Source organism: Nanorana parkeri, unplaced genomic scaffold, assembly GCF_000935625.1.
Source record: "Nanorana parkeri isolate BGI_ZX_2015 unplaced genomic scaffold, ASM93562v1 scaffold87, whole genome shotgun sequence".
In the NCBI taxonomy this organism is placed as follows: Eukaryota; Metazoa; Chordata; class Amphibia; order Anura; family Dicroglossidae; genus Nanorana; species Nanorana parkeri.
In genome coordinates, this window is record NW_017306355.1 from 1,887,065 (window position 1) to 1,909,954 (window position 22,890).

Below are 22,890 nucleotides of genomic sequence, written 5' to 3' on the forward strand. Positions count from 1 at the left end.
TGCCTTGAAGAAGGGACCCTGTGCGGCCCCGAAACGTCGGCTCTGTTGATTGTAGTGACACAATTGTCCATTAAAAAAGGACATATTTATTCTAAACGAGTGCTGGTGACCTGTTTCTTTTACTTTGTATTTTGCACGGTGCCATCCGTGATAGTCATTGCGAGCACCACCGTTCTTATTTGGCCAGGACTGCTGTAAGGTGTGCGGAGAGGACCCCCACCACCTGAAAAAATGTGTTGTAAAGTAGACACTGCTCCAAGCTCACTCCAGTCACTGATTCCAGGGATACAAACAGTAACTTCACACGCGGCAAGAGATCTGGTCTATATATGTCCCCTTAATAGAACTCCATGACCCCTAAGTGTACCTCACCGGCTGCCCGTGATCCCTGAGGAGTATAGCGTGCGGTTCTCCGACGCGATCCCTCCATCTATTGTTGTTCGTGGCGGTTTACCTTCGACAGAATCAACCTCCTATATGATTTCGTTGCAGCTGCTTCATGTCATCTAGTTTTTGTTGCTTTGATTATACATCTGGTGAGGACATACATGAATACAGTTCTCCCGGAGATCTGCCTTCTTTCCCCTGAAGAAGCCCCTTCTGGGGGTGAAACATGTAGGGACCTATAGGAGCGTCTACATCATCTGAAAATAAGTTACCGCATATCTCGTGAACCTGCATACTCAATATGTATTTTTATTAATGATATATATTTTTATTGATGACATGATTTTGTACTTTATTTTTTGGTTCTAAACTATGTATACAACAATTTAGTGAATAAATGTTTTTCTAAGACTTTTATATACGAGGTCTGGACTGGTTTCTAAAAAGCCCCCTTTTCTCTCCCCACTGGGTCCTTGCACAGCCCACTGCGGAAACAATCTGTTCCTTTGTATCCAAGCTCACTCCAGTGATGGACGACAATCACAATACAAAATAATAAACTGAACATGAGATTGTAGTCCATCACAGGAGTGAGCTTGCAGCGTTGGCTACTTCACAGCATACACAAGGACCATGGGGAACAAAAGTAGCTGCCCTCCAGAAGCAAGGACAGTGTCAGCACCAATTCAGAGATGATTTGAGGATCTACAGCTGTGTGATGCACAAGTAACATACATTGTTGTAAAGGTGCCCATACACCTTACGATTATCAGACGAAACATTTTGTCCAATGATTGAACCGTCGGACAATTTTCGTACGACGGCCCCATCCTGCCCGATTTCAATCGGCGGTAGTTTAAAAAAAACACCTGGACGACTTGCGGTAATTGACCGCAATTATTTTCACTTGCGCATGCGCAGTGTTAATCGTACGACTTTTGACGGACGGAAACGCCACAAACCATGCGAACATCGTACGATCGACCAAAGTTTTCAAACATGCTTGACCGTCAAAAGTCGTACGATTATACAGTACTATCGGTCGGGCACTCTATTCACACGTTACGATTGTCATACGAAAAGTCGATCGCATACGATTATAGTACGATAATCGTAAGGTGTATGGGCACCTTTAATAGTTAAGGTACTTGAATGCATTTTTAAGATTTACTGTAACTCCTAAGTTTAATGTCACTTTAAGCCAAAAAAAAGGGTTGTCTTTAGTTCTCTTTTAAATAGTGTATTTTTTATGAAGGTCTATAAATCAGACCAGAAAGAGGAGAAACGAGGGACAGGGGGATTTGGTCTCAAAAAAGGAACAGTCCTTCCAAATAAGGGACAGTGTGGAACTATTCTGCATGTCAAAATAATCAGTAGATACGGAGATCTGCATAATATTTTTTTTACATTTATGAATATTATTTGTATAATAAAGTTGTATAAAAATCTTGACTTTTCCCATAAACGTTGAGTTTGACCCCACTTTCTCCAGGTTTTTAAGTCATTTTCTGATCATGGCCATCAAACATAATATTTTAGATTTTGCTGGTTAGATGGGATTAAAATCAATAACAAGGCAACACACATTTGTGTGCAAAGCAGGTGTGTTGGGTTGCCATTCAGAATGGAATTATCAGATTGCATTAGTGTGTACTAGTGTGTAAAGGTTTAATTTTTTTCTGTTTTAATCTTCATTCATTCAAACAAGAAACATGTTTGTGGTTGAGTATGTTCTCTGAGTCTATTCACTGAAAGGATAAACAAGCGGAATTCTTAATAGTCACATGGAAATTATAACACTATTCATAGGAGTTGGCACATGTGGCTCACATATCAAGCGCTTTTATTATCTTATAGAGTAATAGTATAGCAGTGTAATATTTTATTTTGGGAGTCCACACAGTATCTGTCTCTCACTTCTTGCCCTCAGTCTCTCAATCTCGCTGCCTCTCCTGGGTCAATGCAATAAACATGCTATTAAACCATATCCCAAATTCCAGTGGATTTTTCCAATACATTGGCTTCAGCAAAGGAAATGTTAAGGTGCCAAACAAAGAAGTACTACCTAATTTACTACACCCATTTATCAGTTTTAGACCATTGCGTTTCTATAATTATCAGAAAAAAATGCCAATTTGAACATAGAATTTAGTATATAGTATATGTGCTTGGTTACTGGTGATACTTTGCAATATTTGACAACTGTTCCATAAATAATGCATTCTTTATTGATACCTTCCTATACTTTATTTAAGCCATGTTCTGCCAGCACATGCGTGAATGTAATGTAATCTGTAAAGTATTATGGAGTTCCATTTGGAATTAGGATATCTGCAGATGCTTCTCATTTCTGGTGTTCTGCATCGATGGCTGTGTACACATGGTTAAATTCAATGTGTATAAACTCACAGCCTGGTTTATGTATAAAATCTTGTATATGACATGGAATGTGAACTCGCTGTCAAATAAAACACAAATTTCACATTTTAGTCTGTAACCTTTTAAATATAGTTAACATTTTCATTGTTTATTCAGTTAATGTTGGTAATATATCAAAGATTTACAACAACATACTTAACCACTTCAAGACCAGGTGTTTAGACCCCCTTCCTGGCCAGGCCATTTTACAGTGTTCAGCGCTGCAGTCCTTTGACTGACGTTTATTCCGTCATGCAACGCTGTACTGAAATGAAGCATTGGCTTTCATAATGATGATAGGATTCTATACATTTGTGGTGCTATAGTCATTTTACACTCCTGTCATAATTGAAGGTATCCTAAAATGCATGCAGGTGACACATGATACCTAATACATCTGTTTTGTATCCAGATATAGCTGTAGGTCACCCCAATGCTTAAACCCCATCTCATAGTCACAGTGTGGAGTGTGTGTCAGAGCACATTGAAAACCAGACAAGCATAAGGTGCTAGTTAAAAATACTTTATTAAGAAAAATGTCAACAGGAACACGCAAAAATCATAAACAGGAACGCGGTGAGGAGCCGGAGTGGGCAGTAGTATAAGCCAGGTCAGGAACACGGAGATCAGCGTTGTCAGGAACAAGCCAGAAGCAGGAACCAGAGGAGACCGTCAGCCAGGATCGGGTCATACTCAGAATCAGAATATACAGAGCAGCAGGAATGCACTAGCTGGTAAAACCACGCAGGGTCAGACTGGACTGAGCAGTTTAAATAGTGAATTGGGTGACATCAATACTCAGAGACAGGAAACTCCCATCTGGCTCTCTCAGATGATGCTCGATGTTTGGCCATAAGAGGGAGCCTACGAGTAGTGAGCAACGTTACACAGTCTGCTCAGACAAAGAAGGAATCACAGGGGGGTGGAATGGCAGCCAAGCCAGAATAATGCAAACCAGTTAAGTCAGGGTGGAACCCTGACAGTGTGAGAGGAAGAAGCAGTATAAGAAGCCAATCAGTTCATGTGAACAGAAGCATGCTGATAGGAAGAGAAAGCAGAGTGACTGTAACACCCCGGGCACTCCTGTGTGCGATGACTAACCGTGAGGATGTGCTGCAGAGGGGTTTAACTTGCTTTAGGCAATGAGTTATGTCCAGCTTCCCTGGAGACTAATAGAATGCAAGTGCAGGGAGTGTATCACAGGCTAACAGATTGCAAGTGCGGGAAATGTATCACACATACTCCCCCTGAGTAATGCAGATGGATATATAAGCAGTTTCAGGAATATTCAACATGCAATCAACTTGATAGTAGAACAGTGAGAGGATATTTTATATCAGAGGGAGAATTTCATAGACAGTCATTTGTTTGGGCGGACAAATGACCGCACGTTTAAAAAAAAAATGTAATTTTTTTTCTTTAGAAATGTCAGTTTTGCTGCAGTAGGTCCTATAAATCGTACAGATTTGCCACTTTACAGGCAGGTCAAGGGGACCCCGAGACACGATATTTAAATGACTTTTTCATTTTTATTGTTACCCTTTAAGTGATGTTAAAATCCCTGTCCTTTCAAAAAGTGTATTTATTTATTTTTTTAATTTATACATGTCCCCCAGGGCAGTACCTGAATCCCCATTCCCTTTTTATGGCCAATAACTTGCATATAAGGCTTCAAAATTGGGACATTTGATTTTCTGAGTTCTGAGCCCATATACTTTCAGTGAGTTCGAATTCAAACTTTTTCCATGTTCGAAAGTTCGAATTTGAACCTAACACGGGGGTGTTCGTCTCATCACTAGTACTTACAGAGGAGGAATGCTTTGGAGCACAGATACACCATATAGGCCGCCTCAACTTGGGAGTGGACTTTGCCAACCGACAGGTGGACCTCATAACTAGCACGGACAGTCTCCTCACATGGGATTGTGTGAAGCCCCCCTACGCATATAGGGATACAGTAAATCAGATATTAGAAAACACAAGCAGTGAGCTGAAGACCAATGGTGATATCTAAAGAAGAAATGATTACAACAAAGATATAGTATATTTGTAGCTCTGATGTTTATTGCTTGTAGCAGTACACAGTTTTGTTGTTAATGTATGCATTAGTTTTTTAATACATAAATATCTATTTAGCAGTTGTTTGCATTAGCTTCTCTTTGATATTTTCTTCTGCTTTATTTACTTTCTGAAGTACAGCAAATAATAAGTGGACTTTCTTCACTTTCAAAAACAAATCACACTCCAATATGCACATTATACTATGATGCAACTATGATGGAACACAATCTTTAAAGCCGATAGCCCTTATACATTAAATATACAATCATTTAACGTCTCATAACTCTGATAGGGGTTTTGAAGACTTTGACTGTCCTCTGAGATATTCTTAAGAAGACTGGAGACATCATCTTGCGGATTCCACAGAAAATAGAGGTCACCAGAAAACACTGGAGAGCATGCTTCTGGTTGAGGTATTGGTGTTAAATATGGGTTTTCTGGTACATCTTCTCTTTTTGGTATCCGACCAATGACAAACGTCAGTAAATTCAGTATTAGCTCTAGGAACTCAGCCACTGTGCACACAGACACCCCAATCCAAAGTCCTACCAGACCTCCTATACTAGAGAACAGGTCCACCAGCTACAAGACAGAGAAAAACATATACATTAAAATCTCTCTCTCTCTCTCGGTTGTTTTATTACACATTTTTCTGAATAAATGGTATTTCACTTAGAGTTGGCACTCTGTGTTGTTCTACTCTTGTTTGCATATATAACGGGAATCCCTGATCCTTGTGAGGAGCAGCACCTAAGGGTGAAGTTATGTGTCATGGCAGGAGGATCGCAAAGGCTCCATTAGCGCTGAGATCAAGTTTTTATATGTTGTTGATAAGGAATAAGTTAATAGGAGGAAAAAGCAGATGCCGGTCCACACTGTCAGCGGCTCTATACGGCATCCCATCCAGCTCACTGACGTCACTGGTTGGCAGGTGCTCGGCGGGATGCAAGCCAGAGCGTCCCACTCAGCTCCTGGCAACCAGTAAAGTCAATAAGGTGGCAGGTAAGCCGCACAAAGCATCACAGATGCTGTGGCTGCCCCCCTGTCACCCCACCACCACCACCACCAGACAGAGTTTACCCCAATGAGATGCCGCCTGGGGCAAACACCCTAGCCTGCCTCGTTATAGGCATGGCCCTGTTTGTAACCAAAATTGTATGTGTACTGGGTCAAAATAACCATTCAAAGCTGATTTCTAGCTGATTGTAATAGAGTACTGCACCTCTGTCTTTATCCCATGAATATAGTGTTAGATGAGCAGCAGTGTGCAATGCAGCAGAGCCTGAGTGGCTTATAGTGCTGCCCCTATTCTCCCAGCCCGAGCTCAGATGTTTAAGATATTACAAAAGGCTAAAATAGAGGCACAGCTGGGAACTGTATCTGAAATTATGTTGTGTTGAGTGAAATAATTAGTCTTATCTGTATATGCTTAGAGTTCAGCTTAAACTGAAGACTGACAACTACTATGTATAGTTACCAAGGTGGCTTGACTATGTCCCACCTGTATATGTCAGGTGATCTCATATCTTACCTGCATTGAGGGCACTTCTTCTATCAATTCATAATTTAACTGCTGGTAATAAACCACGACCTTTACCACATTGTCCCTGATGGAAGAAAAGAACACTATTTAGAGTATCAAATTAAGTGTAAAATAAATATATATGTTTAATTTCCATAGTAACGCATAGTCACATGATTGAGAAGCAGTGGTATGAGCAATATTCATGAATATAAAAAAAAATATTATGCAGATCTCCGTATCTACTGATTATTTTGACATGCAGAATAGTTGGAGGGACTGTTCCTTTTTTGAGACCAAATCCCCCTGTCCCTCTTTTCTCCTCTTTCTGGTCTGATTTATAGACCTTCATAAAAAAAAAATACACCATTTAAAAGAGAACTAAAGCCAACCCTTTGGCTTAAAGTAACAATAAACTCAGGAGTTAAATCTTAAAAATGTATTCAAGTACCCTAACTATTAACAGAAATGTATCTTATTTGTGTATCACTCGGCTGTAGGTCCTCAAATCATCTCTGAATTGGTGCTGACACTGTCCTTCCTTCTGGAGGGTGGCTACTTTTGTTCCTCATGGTCCCTGTGTGTGTTGTAAAGTAATCACTGCTCCAAGCTTACTCCTGTGATGGACTACAATCTCACGCTTAGTTTATTAATTTGTATTGAGATTGTAGTCCATCATGGGAGTGAGCTTGGAGCGGTGTCTACTTTACAACCCACACAAGGACCATGGGAAACAAAATTAACCACTCTTGAGAAGGAAGGACAGTGCCAGCACTGTTATGTATGTCAGAAGCAGAGCAAACACAAGGATAACAGTATTAGGGTACAACATTGGGCATACCTGACTCTCATTTGGAAGAGCTGCATTTTCCTTTTTACCTGAGAAATTGTGACTCTGTGTCACTGTACTGCTTCTTTATTTGGTCAACGATATTGTCATTTGTCAGTGAAAAACCTACTATGTGAAGGGAAATGTGTCTTCCTTGCCACCTTGCATAGATGAGATTAATGGCTCTTGGTTATAATAAAAACACAAAGGAAATATCTGTTGTACAATACATTCTATCCATGGCCATTCCTTTCTGTGTCCAAGGCAGATAACTATATGAATAAATGTTTTGTTTTTTATCCAAACCCTTATGGGGAGACAGTCTATAAATCTATCAGTAATTATGTTATTTTGTATATCTCTGGTAAATTGAGGGGGATTTATCAAAACTGGAGCAGACAAAATCTGGAATAGTTGCACATATTAACCAATCAGCTTCTATCTTACATTTTCAAATCTTAACTGAACAAACTGAAGAAAAAATCTGCCTGCTCCAGTTTTGATAAATTTCCCCAATTGTGTCTTTATTATCAGACTCAAAGCAAACTTAAGTCTGATTTGATTTACATATTTCCGTACAATCCACAGGAGCCTGTTTGCTGTGAAATGAATACAATTGTTCATATACTGTAGATGCTGGCTAAACAGAAAAAGAGATTGAGAATACAAAGTCCTCAATCTCTTTTTCTGTATCCCCTGTTATAAATGAACAGGAAGCCTATATACTGAGTGTTCCTGTTAATTCATAAACTGAGGAGATAGTATGTTTACCATGTCCACAATCATGAATGAACAGGAAATTATGTAGATCACTTCCCATTCATTCATAATTGGGGAAACAGTAACCATACTATGTCCTCAATTACTTACAAACAGTCAGCGATCACTGATCACTGACTTCTTGTACCCGCTCTCCTTCCTGGATCGGCTGTCACAGGAGGCTGGATTAGTGGTGCGGGGAAGAGATCTCGATCTCCTCTGACAGCTGACTCCTCCCCCGCACTGCCAGACTGGCCTCCTGTGACAGCTTGCTCTGCCCCCACACCGCTGTTCTCATCTGTCACAGGAGGCTGGATGGGGCAGGAGAAGAGCCCAGCCTCCTGTGATAGCACTGAAAGCTGTCTCCGTCCGACACCGCCGCTCTCCTGATCTGTGACAGGAGGCTAAGCGGTGTGGGAGGAGAGACACGGGTCACTCACAGTGCTCTACTCCCTTGCACTGCTTGGCCTCCTGTGACAGTTTCTCTCCTCCATGCTGGACGCTGTGTCAGCCGCCCAGCGAGGAGGAGAGAAAGCAGGGATTTTTCCAAAAGTGCCATTTTCGTCCGATACATTTCGGCTGCCAAAATTTCGGTGCATCCGTAATATATATATACATACATAGACACACATGCACATAACTATACTATAAATAAGTGAATTAAGGCTCACCTTATATTTTTCACATCTTGATAGCTGTGTCTGCTTTGAATGTGCTTTGAAAAGTAGTCCTGATAAATTAATACAACTTATATAACATTTACAGCATTGAAACTTTTACATCAATCTGTGTTCTATGATGTCCACTGTACTTAACTATATGTAAGTATTAGTTTTCTGTTTGTACAAAGTGTTTTCAAAAGCTACCTTACAATATATTCAGTTAGCTACACGAAGGCCCCATTCACACCAGGACGTATCATCCGTTTCCATTACTAGGTAATGAAACCCCAAATGGGGCCGAGCAAACGCGTTTTTGTCTGCATTGGAGAATGCGCATGAACGTGAGGGAAGAAAACGCAGACATGTCAACAAATTTGCAACATGTACTACTTTTCTGTGGTTGGTTGGATCAATGGGGACGTGCGCCAAACACGGGAAACAAAGTCCTGCAAGCATGCGGGAATGCACAGTCCACAGTTCCTTCTCTGCCCCGTTGTGAACGGGGCCAAGAGGTATACACTACATTTTTGCTTTCCTGCTACTACCCATGACTAACACAGTACATTCTAATATCTATCTATCTATCTATCTATCTATCTATCTATCTATCTATCTATCTATCTATCTATCTATCTATCTATCTATCTTACCATCTTACCATCTTACCATCTTACTATCTTACTATCTTACTATCTTACTATCTATCTAACTATCTTACTATCTTACTATCTATATATCCATCTAATATAGTTCTTTAAGGTATCCTAAGTCAGGGGCGGACTGACAACACATGGGGCCCCCGGGCAATACAAGATTAAAGGGCCCCCTTGTGCTCCGCCCATATACAAGCACCACCCACAAGCCCCACCTGCATAAACATTCTTGTGTCACAGAATTTTTTTCTCCACACTATTTTTCAATGAGTGGGCCAATTCACTAAAAGATGAATTCCCGGGGAACTGATGGGAGAATTTCAGAATCTAGACCAATATAGGCAATTTGGAAAATGAGCTAAATGGCAGAACGCATGGCAGACCTCAGACCAGAACCAATACACGGCAGACCTCAGACCAGAACCAATACATGGCAGACCTCAGACCAGAACCAATACACGGCAGATCTCAGACCAGAACCAATACACGGCACACTTCAGAGAGCGGCCTCCCGTCTTCTACGCTGTCAGCATAGCGAGGAAGCCGGCTGCGCATTTTGCATAGCTTCCGCTACGCTAATAGCGTATCTTCTCAGAAGCTGCACACAGCACGTGCCGGTTTAAGTAGTAACCAGCACACGCTGTATGCAGCTTCTGACAGCGTGGGATATGGGAAGCTGCGCTTGTTGGTGGATCCAGGGATCAGGTGAGTATTAAAAAATAATGTTTTATCTTATGTTCCCGGGGGACATTAAAAATGTCCCCGGATTTTATTTTAAAAAACTGGTCACCTTACCCTGGTGGTCAGTGGGGGCTCCCTGTGCCCTGGATGGTAGTGGGGGCTCTCCTGTGGCCACACCAGCCAGTTTTCCCGCAGCAGATGCCAGAGGGCCCGTCACCGACCCCCGTTAAATGAAGCCCCCGGCCACAGGTGCAGTGGCTTCCTCCCTCCGCCGCCTCTCTGCCACCTGCACCACTACAGATGCGGCTCTCCAATCAGGCGGCTGCTCGCTCCTCAAGGGGGGTCCCTGGGAGATCCATGCGGACGGCCCTCTAACATGCCTGATTAGAGGGCCGCGTCTGCCTGATCCAGCCAGCCCGGTTCGCCTTGGTATGCAATCCGGGCTGGCTAGATCAGTCAGACACGGCCCTCTAATCAGGCATGTTAGAGGGCCTCCCGCTGGGGCCTCCTGAGGACCCCCTTGAGGAGTGAGCAGTCACCCCACAGGCAGTGCCCGACTGTCCGAAGGGTCAGTCCGTCCCTGCTAATAGAGTATCTTTGCAGAAGCTGCATACCACACCCGTTGGTTTAAACAGTAACCGGCACGCTCTGTATGCAGCTTCTAAAAAAAAAAATGTCCCCGGATTTTATTTAAAAAAACTGGTCACCTTACCCTGGTGGTCAGTGGGGGCTCCCTGTGCCCTGGATGGTAGTGGGGGCTCTCCTGTGGCCGCACCAGCCAGTTTTCCCGCAGCAGATGCCAGAGGGCCCGTCACCGACCCCCGTTAAATGAAGCCCCCGGCCACAGGTGCAGTGGCTTCCTCCCTCCGCCGCCTCTCTGCCACCTGCACCACTACAGATGCGGCTCTCCAATCAGGCGGCTGCTCGCTCCTCAAGGGGGGTCCCTGGGAGATCCATGCGGACGGCCCTCTAACATGCCTGATTAGAGGGCCGCGTCTGCCTGATCCAGCCAGCCCGGTTCGCCTTGGTATGCAATCCGGGCTGGCTAGATCAGTCAGACACGGCCCTCTAATCAGGCATGTTAGAGGGCCTCCCGCTGGGGCCTCCTGAGGACCCCCTTGAGGAGTGAGCAGTCACCCCACAGGCAGTGCCCGACTGTCCGAAGGGTCAGTCCGTCCCTGCTAATAGAGTATCTTTGCAGAAGCTGCATACCACACCCGTTGGTTTAAACAGTAACCGGCACGCTCTGTATGCAGCTTCTAAAAAAAAAAAAAAAAGTTTTATTTTATGTTCCCGGGGACATTTAAAAGTGTTCCCAGATTTTATTTTAAAATAAAAAAAACGAAATTTGTTAAGCTTACCCTGGTGGTCATTGGGGGCTCCCTGGACCCTGGTTGTGAGGGCTCAGCTGCCAGTTCGCACTCATCAGTGGCTCCCTCCCCGGGGGCAGTGGCTCTCTCCGTCCACCTCCTCTCTGCCACCTGCAACCGGCCAGCCCACCCACATCAGATGCAACTCTCTAATCGAATTCGGCAGCATGCCTGATTAGAGGGCTGCGTCTGCCTGATCCAGTCAGCCCGGATCGCCACAAGGACCCCCTTGAGATGTGAGCGGCTGCCGAATCCGATTAGAGAGCCACGTCTGATGCAGGCGGCTGTTCAAGTGCAGGTGGCAGAGAGGTGGCGGAGGGAGCCACTGTACCCGGGAAGGACAAAGTACAACACAGAAACGGGGGTGGGTGACGGGAACCCTGATGGCCACGGGCCCTCGGGCAATGCATGACTGGTCAGTCCGCCCCTGTCTTAAGTATATAATTATAAGAAGAATGTGTATACAGCAACAAATTACCTGGCATGCTGTTTTTCTATACATTATTGATAACTAGTACGGCTTGAGGCCAGGTTCACATCATATTCCGGACCAGATCCGGAACTCGGTGCATTGCGTTTTGCCGCGTTTTTACCACGATGTTACAGCAATTTTGCCGCGATCCAGAACGCTATTTTTTTTAGCTTAAATTTGGCTTTCTGGTGCAGTCCAGTGAGTTTGCATGCATTTTTATGCATTTCCATGTGTTCAAGTGCATTCCAGACCAGAGAAAATGAGACAAGCAGTATTTTTTTTGTCTGGACTGGAACAGATTGCGCTGGTGTGAACAGAGCCCAGAAATAGGGATACATTGGGATGCTTTTGGTCCAGGAACAAACTGTTCTGGTCTGGACATGATTCAGACATGGTGTGAACAAGCCCTTAAGCCATTAAAGGAGAACTATGGGGTTAGGGCTTTTCCCCATAGTTCTCCGAAGGGTAGCGGGAGGACACAAACTAGCGTCCTCCCATTACCCAAAGCTCAGTATACCGCGAGCTGCAGCTCGTGTTATACTGAGACGCCGCAGCTAAAACGGATCCCGACAATTATGTCTGGACCCGCCCAGCTGCGTGACTGACAGCTGGCTCTGCCTATCTAGAGGCAGAGCCAGCTGTACCCGCACCCTCCCCTGTCCGTTCCGCCAGTCAGCGCTGGAGTATCGGGCAGGGGGGAATCCAGTCCCTCCCCTGTCACGGCTCTCTGCCGTAACAGGATCGAGAAGTGAGCGAACGCCGGTATGTGTTCGCTCACTTCCCGATCTACTGAGCTGACCTGTGAAAGTTTCATTGTCACAGGGCGGCTAGAACTATGAGGATGAGTGAAAAGCACTCACCTCATAGTTCTCCTTTAATGGAATATGTCAGGATGCAATGAGAGAGACATGGACATTGTAATTACTGATCTCCTTCCGATGATACAAGTTTCCTGGATATTACTTTGACTTACTTCAGTACTTTCTAAGCCTCTGACCTGGTACAAATATGCAGGTGAAAGAAGTCAGAGAAAAGTCAGAGGTCCTTATCTGCATGCATAGCAATTCATTAACAGCACACAAACTAATTCCTTCACTCACAGTAAAGCTTAGTAGGCCAGACTACAGTTCCATTTAACTAGCATGACATGGGACCGCGGTCCCCCGAAAATAGTGCAAGTGCGATAATCCGGCGGATTCCGCACGTTTACAGCTATGTAATAGCTGCAAATGAGCGGCATCCGCATGGATTGAAAAACATTAGCGTTTTCGTTCCACGCGGTTTACCGCACGGAAAACCGTGCGGGAACCTCAAAAGCTATGTGTGAATGCAGCCTTGAGGCTGTTCTCTTAGCAAAGTGAATATTTCCTTTTTAAAAGTGAATTGGATAGTCAAAGGGAACCCAGCTTCACCTTATTTACTAACGTTCACTTTACAAAGCAACCATTCACATACTACTCCTGTAATAACCCAAATATTTGCTTCTTTATAAAATGATTCAGAGACACTAAACTTACCAGATACGTACTGCTTGGCCATTGTGATGAAGATAGTGTGAGTTCAAAAATCTCTTCCCTAGTAATAAATAAAGAATATTTCCTTTCATTGTTTTGTTATATCAATCAACATTACAAGGTGTATTATAAATCCGTTATATTTTGTGTTTTGTTTAGTGGTGGGCAAGTGTAATAAGTATCAAATACACTGATATACAGTATTAAAAAAAAGTGGGTAAAATGTATACACATTGGCTCATTTATTAGGAGAAAGGAAAATGTGCTGTGCACAGTGATTTAGTGGTTAGCAACTTTTGCAGCACAGGGTTCCCTAGCTTAAATTCCAGTCAGGACAATATATGCAAGGAGTTTGCATCTTCTCCTTGTGCTTGTGTGCATAAATTATTGGTGCTATATAAATACATGTAATAAATACAAATCCATAGAAACTAGACAGAACCCATATCTCACTGTCCTAACTTTGAGGGCTGGTCCCAGGAATTTTATCCCACTGCTATAAACCATATCTATTTAGAATTTTGTAAACTTATTGAAGATGCCCATAGGATGTACTAGCTCAGTGCACTGACACTATTTCACTCTGCCCTGTGAATACGCACTTCCTTGTGTCACATCTCTCACAGAAAATACAAAAAAGGCCACAAGCACTCCAGCATGTAGAAAAGTCAATGTTTGTTGACTTTACATAGTAGTTACATAGTTACATAGTTACATAGTATTTGAGGTTGAATAAAGACATTAGTCCAAGTTACATAGTTAGTCAGGTTGAAAAAGTCCAACGAGTTCAACCTATAGAGCACAGGTGTCACATCATTGGCAAAACGTTTCGGAACAGCAAAAGTCCCTTTTTCTATCTGGTCAGGAGTGTGATGTGTATGTTTTTTGAACATCTCTCACAGAGCCTGCCTTCTGAACTACAATTCAACGTCTGAACAATGTAACATTATCATTGCTTGCTGGAAGCAATGCATGATGGGATGTAGTCTTGAGAAATCAAGATTGCATCACCTCAAGTAGCAGGGAAAGAGACACAAACACACTGGGAATCCAGGAAGTTGATGAAAGTAATGGGCAGACAGAAGGCAGCACTCACCACATAAAAGGGATTTTTTCAAGGCAGCTTTGACTACATTATGAAAAACAACTATAATATGTATTCCTATTACAATGCTGATGTTATAACAGGATAGTATATACTGGGACTTTACAGCTCCTTTAAACTCAGCAGGGGCTCTGACTTACACATAGACACCTAAAGAAGAAGTTGCAAACCTGTACATGAAATGACATTATGTGAATATCACTTGAAAAAATTCATCTAAACATTACTGTGATATCTGAACATGGGTACTTGCTGAAAAATACATTGACATTGTGTTTTACATAATCCTCAATGTTTACAAAAAATATATAGGTATGGAAGCTTTGTTGATACTCACTGACACTGAAGAGGACAGTGACATTTCAGCTGATCGTGGGATAGTTTATATTCATACATTTCCACACAGTGATCTGAGAAGGGAAAGCAGAAGCACAGGTTGCTGAAGGGCACTCAGAGTGAGTCTATAGATCCCCGGAATGTATACTTACTGACAGATGGTTCACTGATATTACACAGAGGTACATCACTCCCAGGGGGTTCGGGGAACTCCCACATTCTGCACCCACAGTTTATGATCATTTTAGTCTGAGCGCAGCTCTTCTTGCAGGCCTGAAGAGAAATATACATTTACATGTACAGTATATATTTTAATGTAGTATGTAGTTTATAGATGCAAACAAAGATAGGGTTCGACTAGAATTTATGACTTCCTTCCGCTCCACACATGGCTGCATCCATGCTCTAATGCAATGTTCAATCAATGTCAGACTAATATTAAATAATAAAAGTCTTCATAACAACTTCAAGCTAGTTCTGTAATCCCCACTAATCTACAATAAGGTTTTTCAACACTTGATAACAAAACACATCCTAGATATACAGCAGACAGTGATATAACGGCATTGACTTTCGCCAGCCTCAGCTACTGAGTATCAAGAATTGTGTGAGAAGGACTTGGGAATTTTATAGATACATACACTGAGTGGCCAGATTATTATGACCACCCCATCAGTACTGCACTGTTGCCCTTCTGTTGTCTTGTACCAGTCTTGCCACTCTCCGTTCTGCCCTAACATTGACTAGTAGCTGACGGCCACAATTCGCACGTTCAGACCCAGATTTTTGGCTGACAGTCCATTATTTAAACACTTTTAACAATAGCTGCTCTTGAACATTTAACGAATTCTGCTGTTTTGCTGATACTCGCTCCATGGCTCCGAGCGCCAAAAACCATCCCACGTTCAAAGGCTGTTAAATCGCATTGTTTACCCATATCTTCAGAAACAAATCACTTCTACTGTCGTGGTAAACAACCTGCTTCCCTATTTATAATGGTCTGGTCCTCTAGCAACTTCAGCGCGAAATTATAGCTACTTATAGCTAATTTGCCTACAAACGTCAGGTGGTCATAATAATCTGGCCACTCAGTGTATGTTCCCCCTATACTGGGCCCAAGGAGAGCCAAGATTATACCACGGACCTCTCTGCATTACACTCCTCGGTTCTTAGGTTTCTACACTAGTGATAGGTGGTGGTTCCCTGAATAACATATGAAATGTTAAATTGTCAAATAAGAACACAATACATAAACAGGGAGAACCAAGTGATATTCAGACAGTTGTATAACCAACCGAAAGTTCCAGGGCTCGGCAGAAAGTTAAGCGGCAGAACTTAGAAGACAAGTCAGGGTAATAACCAGAGAACAGTCACTGCTCTCTGCAGGGAGAAGATCGTGAGCTAAGCGATCAGCGGTTTTGATCGCTTAGTTCTCCATCTATAGAGCCAACCTGTGACAGCTGCAGTGTCACACGTTGGCTCTAACTATGGGGATGAGTGCATTTAATTTAATAGCTTAGAGGCGATCTATATGATATATTTAAATATACTCAGGTCAGTGTAAAGATTTCCAAAGAAGCTAATTTGTTACCTCATTTGGTTGTAGTAGACCAAAATGGGGGTCTATTCTCACCTATTTATAGACCTTCACAGACACATTTGAATTACGTCAGCTATTCAAATACCTTGAACCAGACCTATGGAGAATGGCAACTTCTTTTTTTTTTTTTTTAGATATAATACTCTTTGGCTGCGTAGATATTCTGTACCATCTACCTATAGTTATGGGCTTATACTTAATTTCCTATCCACAGTTTCTGGATTTGCAACATGGCATTTTGGCTTCGTTAACTGCCTCTTCCACGGCCCCCCAGTGGAGCCATTCCCCATTGGTCTGGTCCAAGGTATTTGAATAGCTGACATAAACCCTGTAAGATTTTGTTCTTATTTCTTTTGGGTAACACATGAATTGTAATTTTTCACATGTGATGACAACAATTGTTATATGTGTATTTATATGATTTTTACTCTTAGTACAGCGAATATTGTCAAATCCTCCTAAGGAAGCCTATTATGGGCAAAACATGTTGAAAAAAATGCAATCAGCTGTTGGGCCTTGAAAACCTATAATGCAAATGAACTGTTTGATCAACTAATAGAAATTGTTTGTTTTTATATTCCCTTTTTAATGCATTTATATAAATAAAGGTCTAAAAATACAAACCAGAGCGCATACACTTTACCATTGTAATGTTAATGTGTTGTAAAGGAAGAAGGGACTTACGAGGTGTTGGTGAGGAGTGTATGCGCTCTGGTTTGTATTCTTAGAATTTTGTCGTGCAGGTACTTTCTGCCTGGTGTCTTTGAGCTGCTCACATATCATTGCCCACCAGAGTCCATCTAATACACCCCCACCCTCTCAAGAGCGCTGAATTTACTTTTTTGTTATATAAATAAAGGTGAAGGTCTATAATAGGCGAGAATAGCCACCCCCTTCCTTTTGGTCTGCTTCAACCAAATATGGTAAAAAATTAGCTTATTTGGATGTATTTAATATAGGATGTGCCACATAGACCTTCACCTAGTGTGCGCCAATTCTTAGTGAACTCAGTGTAAAGATTTAAAAAAACTAATTTAACTCCCAGGACTATACAAATGAGATTGCTTATAAGGAGCATATGGAGAATAGACAATTTTACCAAGTTTTAAGTTTAGAAAGTGTTTTTATTTTTTATGGTGAGAGTGTTAAAATTCTGCAGCACGTTGCTGCATGAAATAATAAATGTATCCACAGCAATCATTTCTAAAACCTAATACCTTTACAAACCCATATATTATCTTGTTAAATTAGTTGTAACATCCTCACAGCGCTGCACTTAGCCTGTGCAGAGCTGTGGGAGGGACCCTGAAGCCCCACCCACTAGAGTTATTCTACAGAAAACTACAGAAATGGGGCGGATACAAGACCAGTCACCCTGCACAAAGAGAGAGAGCAGCAGTAACTGTTCCTTATTACAGGAAGATCCTGCGCAGAGGCAAAGCTTCACACTGGGGAAAATACACAAATCACACCATGACTCAAGTTAAGCTGGCCACGCTGGTAGATTTTAGGTCAAATGTTCATACTAAAAATCCCATTAGAACATTCGATAATGCCATCAGAGACTTGGTAAATGTTGTTCAAAATTTTGTTTTGTTGGATTTTGGAATGAATGGTGTTTCTAGAGCATAAAGCACATTCACTATTAGAATATCATTCTTTTCTGGGGACATTTTTTAATCACTGCAGTTGAAAACGTTTGTCAATTTGAACCCATTTACTATTAGAAAACGAAAGGGAATTTGTTCTGAACGTAATCCTACTGGTGTATGGCCAGCTTAAGAATACAGTTACTTCTTGTATTTAGACAACATTTGCTTTAACTATTACTTATTGCAATGTGTGTTCACATGGAAGAGCTGAGCAGTGATATAATCTTATAATTAAGATTGGAATGTTATTGTCTGTATCATTTCTCTGTCACCTCACAGTGTGCCAACCAGCCATAGCTGCTTCTATATTCCGTTTCATTTTTAGTATTATAATAAACAAAACAAAGACACAAAAATATCAGGAATGTGGCCACCATTTTTAATTCCAGTTTCTATTTATTTAGCTAGTTACTATGAAGAGGGACTCTTACCTTGCACATGCAAGGCAAAGTGACAGAATCTGAACCCCCTTATATTAACTTTATGTGTGCTCCTCCACAGTTCCTGGCTCCTCTATAGCTGGCAGGAATACCCAGCACTTCTTGGGTATTTTTTTTTTGGGGGGGTGATGTTCAGTCCTAGCAGTTAATTGCTAGACCTTAGCACTAGGGATGCACCGATATATCGGCCGCCGAAACATATCGGCCGAAAATTGCACTTTTGGCATAATGCCGAAAGAGCCATGTTTCGGCCGATACATCGGGTCATCCCTGGTTTCTTTTCTCCCCGCTGGGCGCTGTTCCAGCGGGGAGAAAAGAAAGTGACAGCCGCCGAGCGCTGCAGGAGTCAGGACGAGAGCGCTGTGAGCTGCGGCATCTCTCCTCCCACACAGGTCAGACGCCTATCACAGTCCGGCAGAGCGGTGTGTGGGCGGAGACATCGCTGTCACAGGAGGCTGGGCTTTCCTCTCTACACGGCTCGATCAGCCTCCTGTGACAGCGTGTCAGAGACAAAAGCAAGATACACACACTCAGTGATCAGTGATCGCTGAGTGTGTGTACATAATTGAGGATATGGCATGTTAACTATATCCTCAATTATGAATGAATGGGAGTGATCTACATCACCCCCATTCATTCATAATTGTAGTTATAGTAAACAAACCATGTACTCATGTTATCAATGAACAGGAACACTCATAGAGGATTCCTGTTCATTGATAACAGGGGACACAGAAAAAGAGATTGAGGACTCTGTGTTCTCAATCTCTTTTTCTATTTTAAAAGGGAAATATCAGGGGTCTGTTTAGACCCCTAATATTTCCCCGAAGCCCCTAAAAGTAAAGTAAAAAATAAAAATTTTTAATAAAAAATGAATTAATAAATAAAAATAAATATAAAAAATGTTAAAAGTTTATAAAAATAAAAATATTTTAAAAAATTGAAAAAATAAAAATAAAAAACATTTTCGGTTTCGGTTTTAAAAATTCAATTTCGGTGCACCTCTACTTAGCACTATTACATGAGTGGAAGAACAATGTCACTGGTCCTCCAGGTTGATGACAAAGTCCATCTCATCACGGCTGTGGTGAGGCAAGGAACTGCAGGGGAGTGCAGATAAGGTAAGTATACGAGTATGAGGGGATGCCCTTTGTAGAGACACTGTCACTTTGTTTTGCATGGTCAGGGTGACAGTGTTTCTTTAATGGTAGATCACAAATTGGTACAATAGATGCAGTAGGACTCATTAGTACATAATAATATAACTTTTTATTTAATAATAAGAAGCTGAATTATTATATATAAAGCCCATAGGTATTCTGGTGCTCCCAGTTCTCCTCAATATGCACATCATGTTCCTTAGGGCCTAGGTTAACGTGCTTTGGGCTTGTGTTGATGGCATTTGTTTGACCTCAGTGTAAGGTGCTTCTAAGATCATTCAGTAGCATGCATTTGATCTGCAGGTGACCTCCTTCTGACCTGCATTTGACCTCTTTTAAGCCAATTTTGCATTCCCACTGACTTGTATACGATTGCAAAACCAGCATGAAGTGAACAAAAGTCTGTTGACAGAGTCCCTTAGACAGAACATAGAATACATAGTATATAAAGAAATATGCAGTGTAACTCAGTAAGGCAGTGCAAACTTGATCCTATGAGTAAGGCTGTAGTTGAAACGTGTTAGCAGTCTTGTTACTATCGGATGCTGCTGAATTTTAATCTGTAAAGGTGAATGAGGATTGTTGTTCTTCAGAGTATATGATTATTTGGTTGGATCTGAAGGGCAGGCAGAAGCCCAGCTGTCAAACCACCACTCCACAGGCCACATTGGCGAGGAGGTAGAGCACTTTTTAATTGTTTCAAGTAGTTCAAAACAACTAATTGAGCTACTCAAATGTGTATCAAAGCAACTCATAAGAACCTAAAAGCATGCTTCATTTGTGTTGCTTCTGATTGGTGCCTGAGCCCCTTAGGTTGCAGAGAAAGCTTAGGAGGTGGTATGATCTTGTTCTTCTTGGCTCCTGGGCTGCACAGGTAATAGATCTGTCACTGGATAAATTCAAGGTTTTTCAGTGTGGCAGTGACAATGAGTACACCATAAACACCCATAGCAATCAATCAGGAATCAGTGAATGATAAACTGAAATTTAATGGATGACATTAGCTCATTGCACGTAAGAATGAATCACACAAAGTAAATGCATATTTTTATGCATCCTGACAAGGCTAGACCTTACAATATGATCTATTCTATTATGTGCACAAAGCTCTTCCACTGAGCTTTTCTCTACTTTCTGATCATAATCATAATGGGTTATAGTCATTCCATTCTGCTAAAGGATGTGCTTAACTATTGGGTGAATGTAATCAGATAAGTAGAGAGCAGCTCAGAAAGCAGATTGTATGGAATGTTGAAGACTTTGGATAAAGTAATTCTATGTATTTCCATGATTTTCACAGTATAAGGCTTACCTCTATGCTGTAGTCAGTTCCATAAACATCAGAATAATAATTCCTTATGTCCTGGCCACTGCTACAACGACTGCTGTACGGTTCTTGCAAACGTTTGACATGGACCTGTCACAAAGAGCTTCTTTTATTTTTTGTTACAGAAAGGTTCCAGTCTTACTGGGATGGAAAAAAAAAAGACTAAAAAATGGTTAATTTAACTATTAGTTTTCATTTCATAATTATGTGTAATAATTATGCTGTAAAACTTCCCCAATTATGCTTTAAAACTTCCCCAATATGCTGGAAAATTGACATGACCCATTTTATAGACATTGTTGTTGTAAGATTCTCATCGCTGATTTTCCCACACACACATCTCATATCAAGGGTTGTGAGTATACTGCACTGGAACTCCTTAAGCACATATGGTTTATGTGTACCAGTGCAACATTGAAGATATAAATAAACACATACATACAATAATGCAAAAGTTATTTGTAAACTGCGTTATGTCTAATAACCTTTATAACTAGATGTTTCTGGCAATTATTCACTGTCTCCTACAGGGGCAAAGAGACTGGGCCTCAATTGTCAATGGACCTTTATACCTGGAGACAGGGGTGTCCTAGACTATTACCCATCTGAGGCCAGGAAGGGGGGATAAGGGGTGCTGCTTGTGCATATGACAGGGGTGGGGGTGGTTGTTTGCTATTGGTGCACATAATGGGGCGTTGCTAGTGGTGCACTTTTTTCGTAGGGGGGTGGTGTGGCGTCCGGCCTACCGTCCAGGTCAATTATGTCACTGGTTACCACGTGCTGGGCGGAATGCCGGCCAGAGCATCCCAGGTTGCTAAGAGCTCTTAGGAACCTGGGAAGCTCTGGCCGGAAAGGGGGTGGCCCAATTACCCAATGAGATGCCACCTGAGGCAACCTGCTCAGGCTCCCTCATTATAATAATGGCCCTACCCGGGGACCTGTGGGGCCCAACCTTCCATTTTCTCAAAACACCACCAGAAGTGGAGGCATTAACATGCAGCATATTGGATTTGTCTGTCAGTTTAATAAATGGGATAATGCTGTTTCCAGTGCCAGAAAGTACCTATGATTGTGTTATGCATCCTCCTTCTGCACCTTTTTTGGTTTGTGTTGATAGGGACCATTTTTGATGTAGCCTGATGCTGCTTTTTCCTCCATCTTTCTACTGTACAAGGACTGCGGAGGCTGTTACCAAGTCAGATTCAGGCTTACACTGCTTGCAGTTAAAACAATGCATTTTTGGCTGTACTAAGGATTACAGAGCTGCATCAATTTGTGTCTTATCTGCCTGGAGTTTAGCTTTAAACCTTGTTAGCACAATCAGCTCTTGAACATCCTTTGCCTTGGATTTGTTTAGAAGGAGAACCTTCATACCTTCACTACTCCAATGTCTGACTCCTGTCCAGGAGGAACATTGACTCCCTCATCTTCAGGGAATGGCATCTTCCCTTGTCCATGCAGAAGTACTCTCAGACCTGCTGCTGTGCTCAGAGTACTGATATACTCATTCTGCTCAATGAAAAGCTCCATAGTCAGACCTGCCAGTGACATAAGAATGTGCATATTATTGAATTAGCAGAATAAATGTTTAGTTACTGATATATTCACAAAGGTAGTCGTACAGAGCTTCTAACCTAAATTAACAGCAATATACTGTAGCATTGTCCTCAATGTCTATAAACAGGGACTCTGTTTAGGGTATAGGTAGCCATTAAAGTAGATGTAAACCCAATATGAATGACTTTAAAGCACAATCAAATACTTGTTTCCTCCTTTTTTTAAATTCTTTATTGTATATCAGCTCTGCAGTCCCATTGCAGCCACCGTCTACCTACATACATGCACTCCAGCAACTGCTGCATGTAATTTCTTATTTATTTAATGGGGGAATTCCTGATGGTGATAACAGTGGACCAAGCCTGTGCTAGGCGTGTAAGAGGGG

General features: G+C 42.0%; 1 protein-coding gene across 1 annotated transcript in view; it reads right to left on the reverse strand.

Moving 5' to 3' along the window:
- Nucleotides 1-22,890, reverse strand: part of LOC108783742 (amiloride-sensitive sodium channel subunit gamma-like) — a 37,604-nt gene that overhangs the window by 5,008 nt on the left and 9,706 nt on the right. The window contains exons 3-11 of the mRNA XM_018552386.1: nucleotides 22,323-22,486; nucleotides 20,934-21,038; nucleotides 14,922-15,042; nucleotides 14,771-14,843; nucleotides 13,332-13,389; nucleotides 8,648-8,706; nucleotides 6,398-6,473; nucleotides 5,130-5,448; nucleotides 4,612-4,743 (exon numbers count right to left, since the gene is read on the reverse strand). Coding sequence (XP_018407888.1) covers nucleotides 4,612-4,743; nucleotides 5,130-5,448; nucleotides 6,398-6,473; nucleotides 8,648-8,706; nucleotides 13,332-13,389; nucleotides 14,771-14,843; nucleotides 14,922-15,042; nucleotides 20,934-21,038; nucleotides 22,323-22,486 — 1,107 coding nt within the window. The remainder of the gene's footprint in view (nucleotides 1-4,611; nucleotides 4,744-5,129; nucleotides 5,449-6,397; nucleotides 6,474-8,647; nucleotides 8,707-13,331; nucleotides 13,390-14,770; nucleotides 14,844-14,921; nucleotides 15,043-20,933; nucleotides 21,039-22,322; nucleotides 22,487-22,890) is intronic.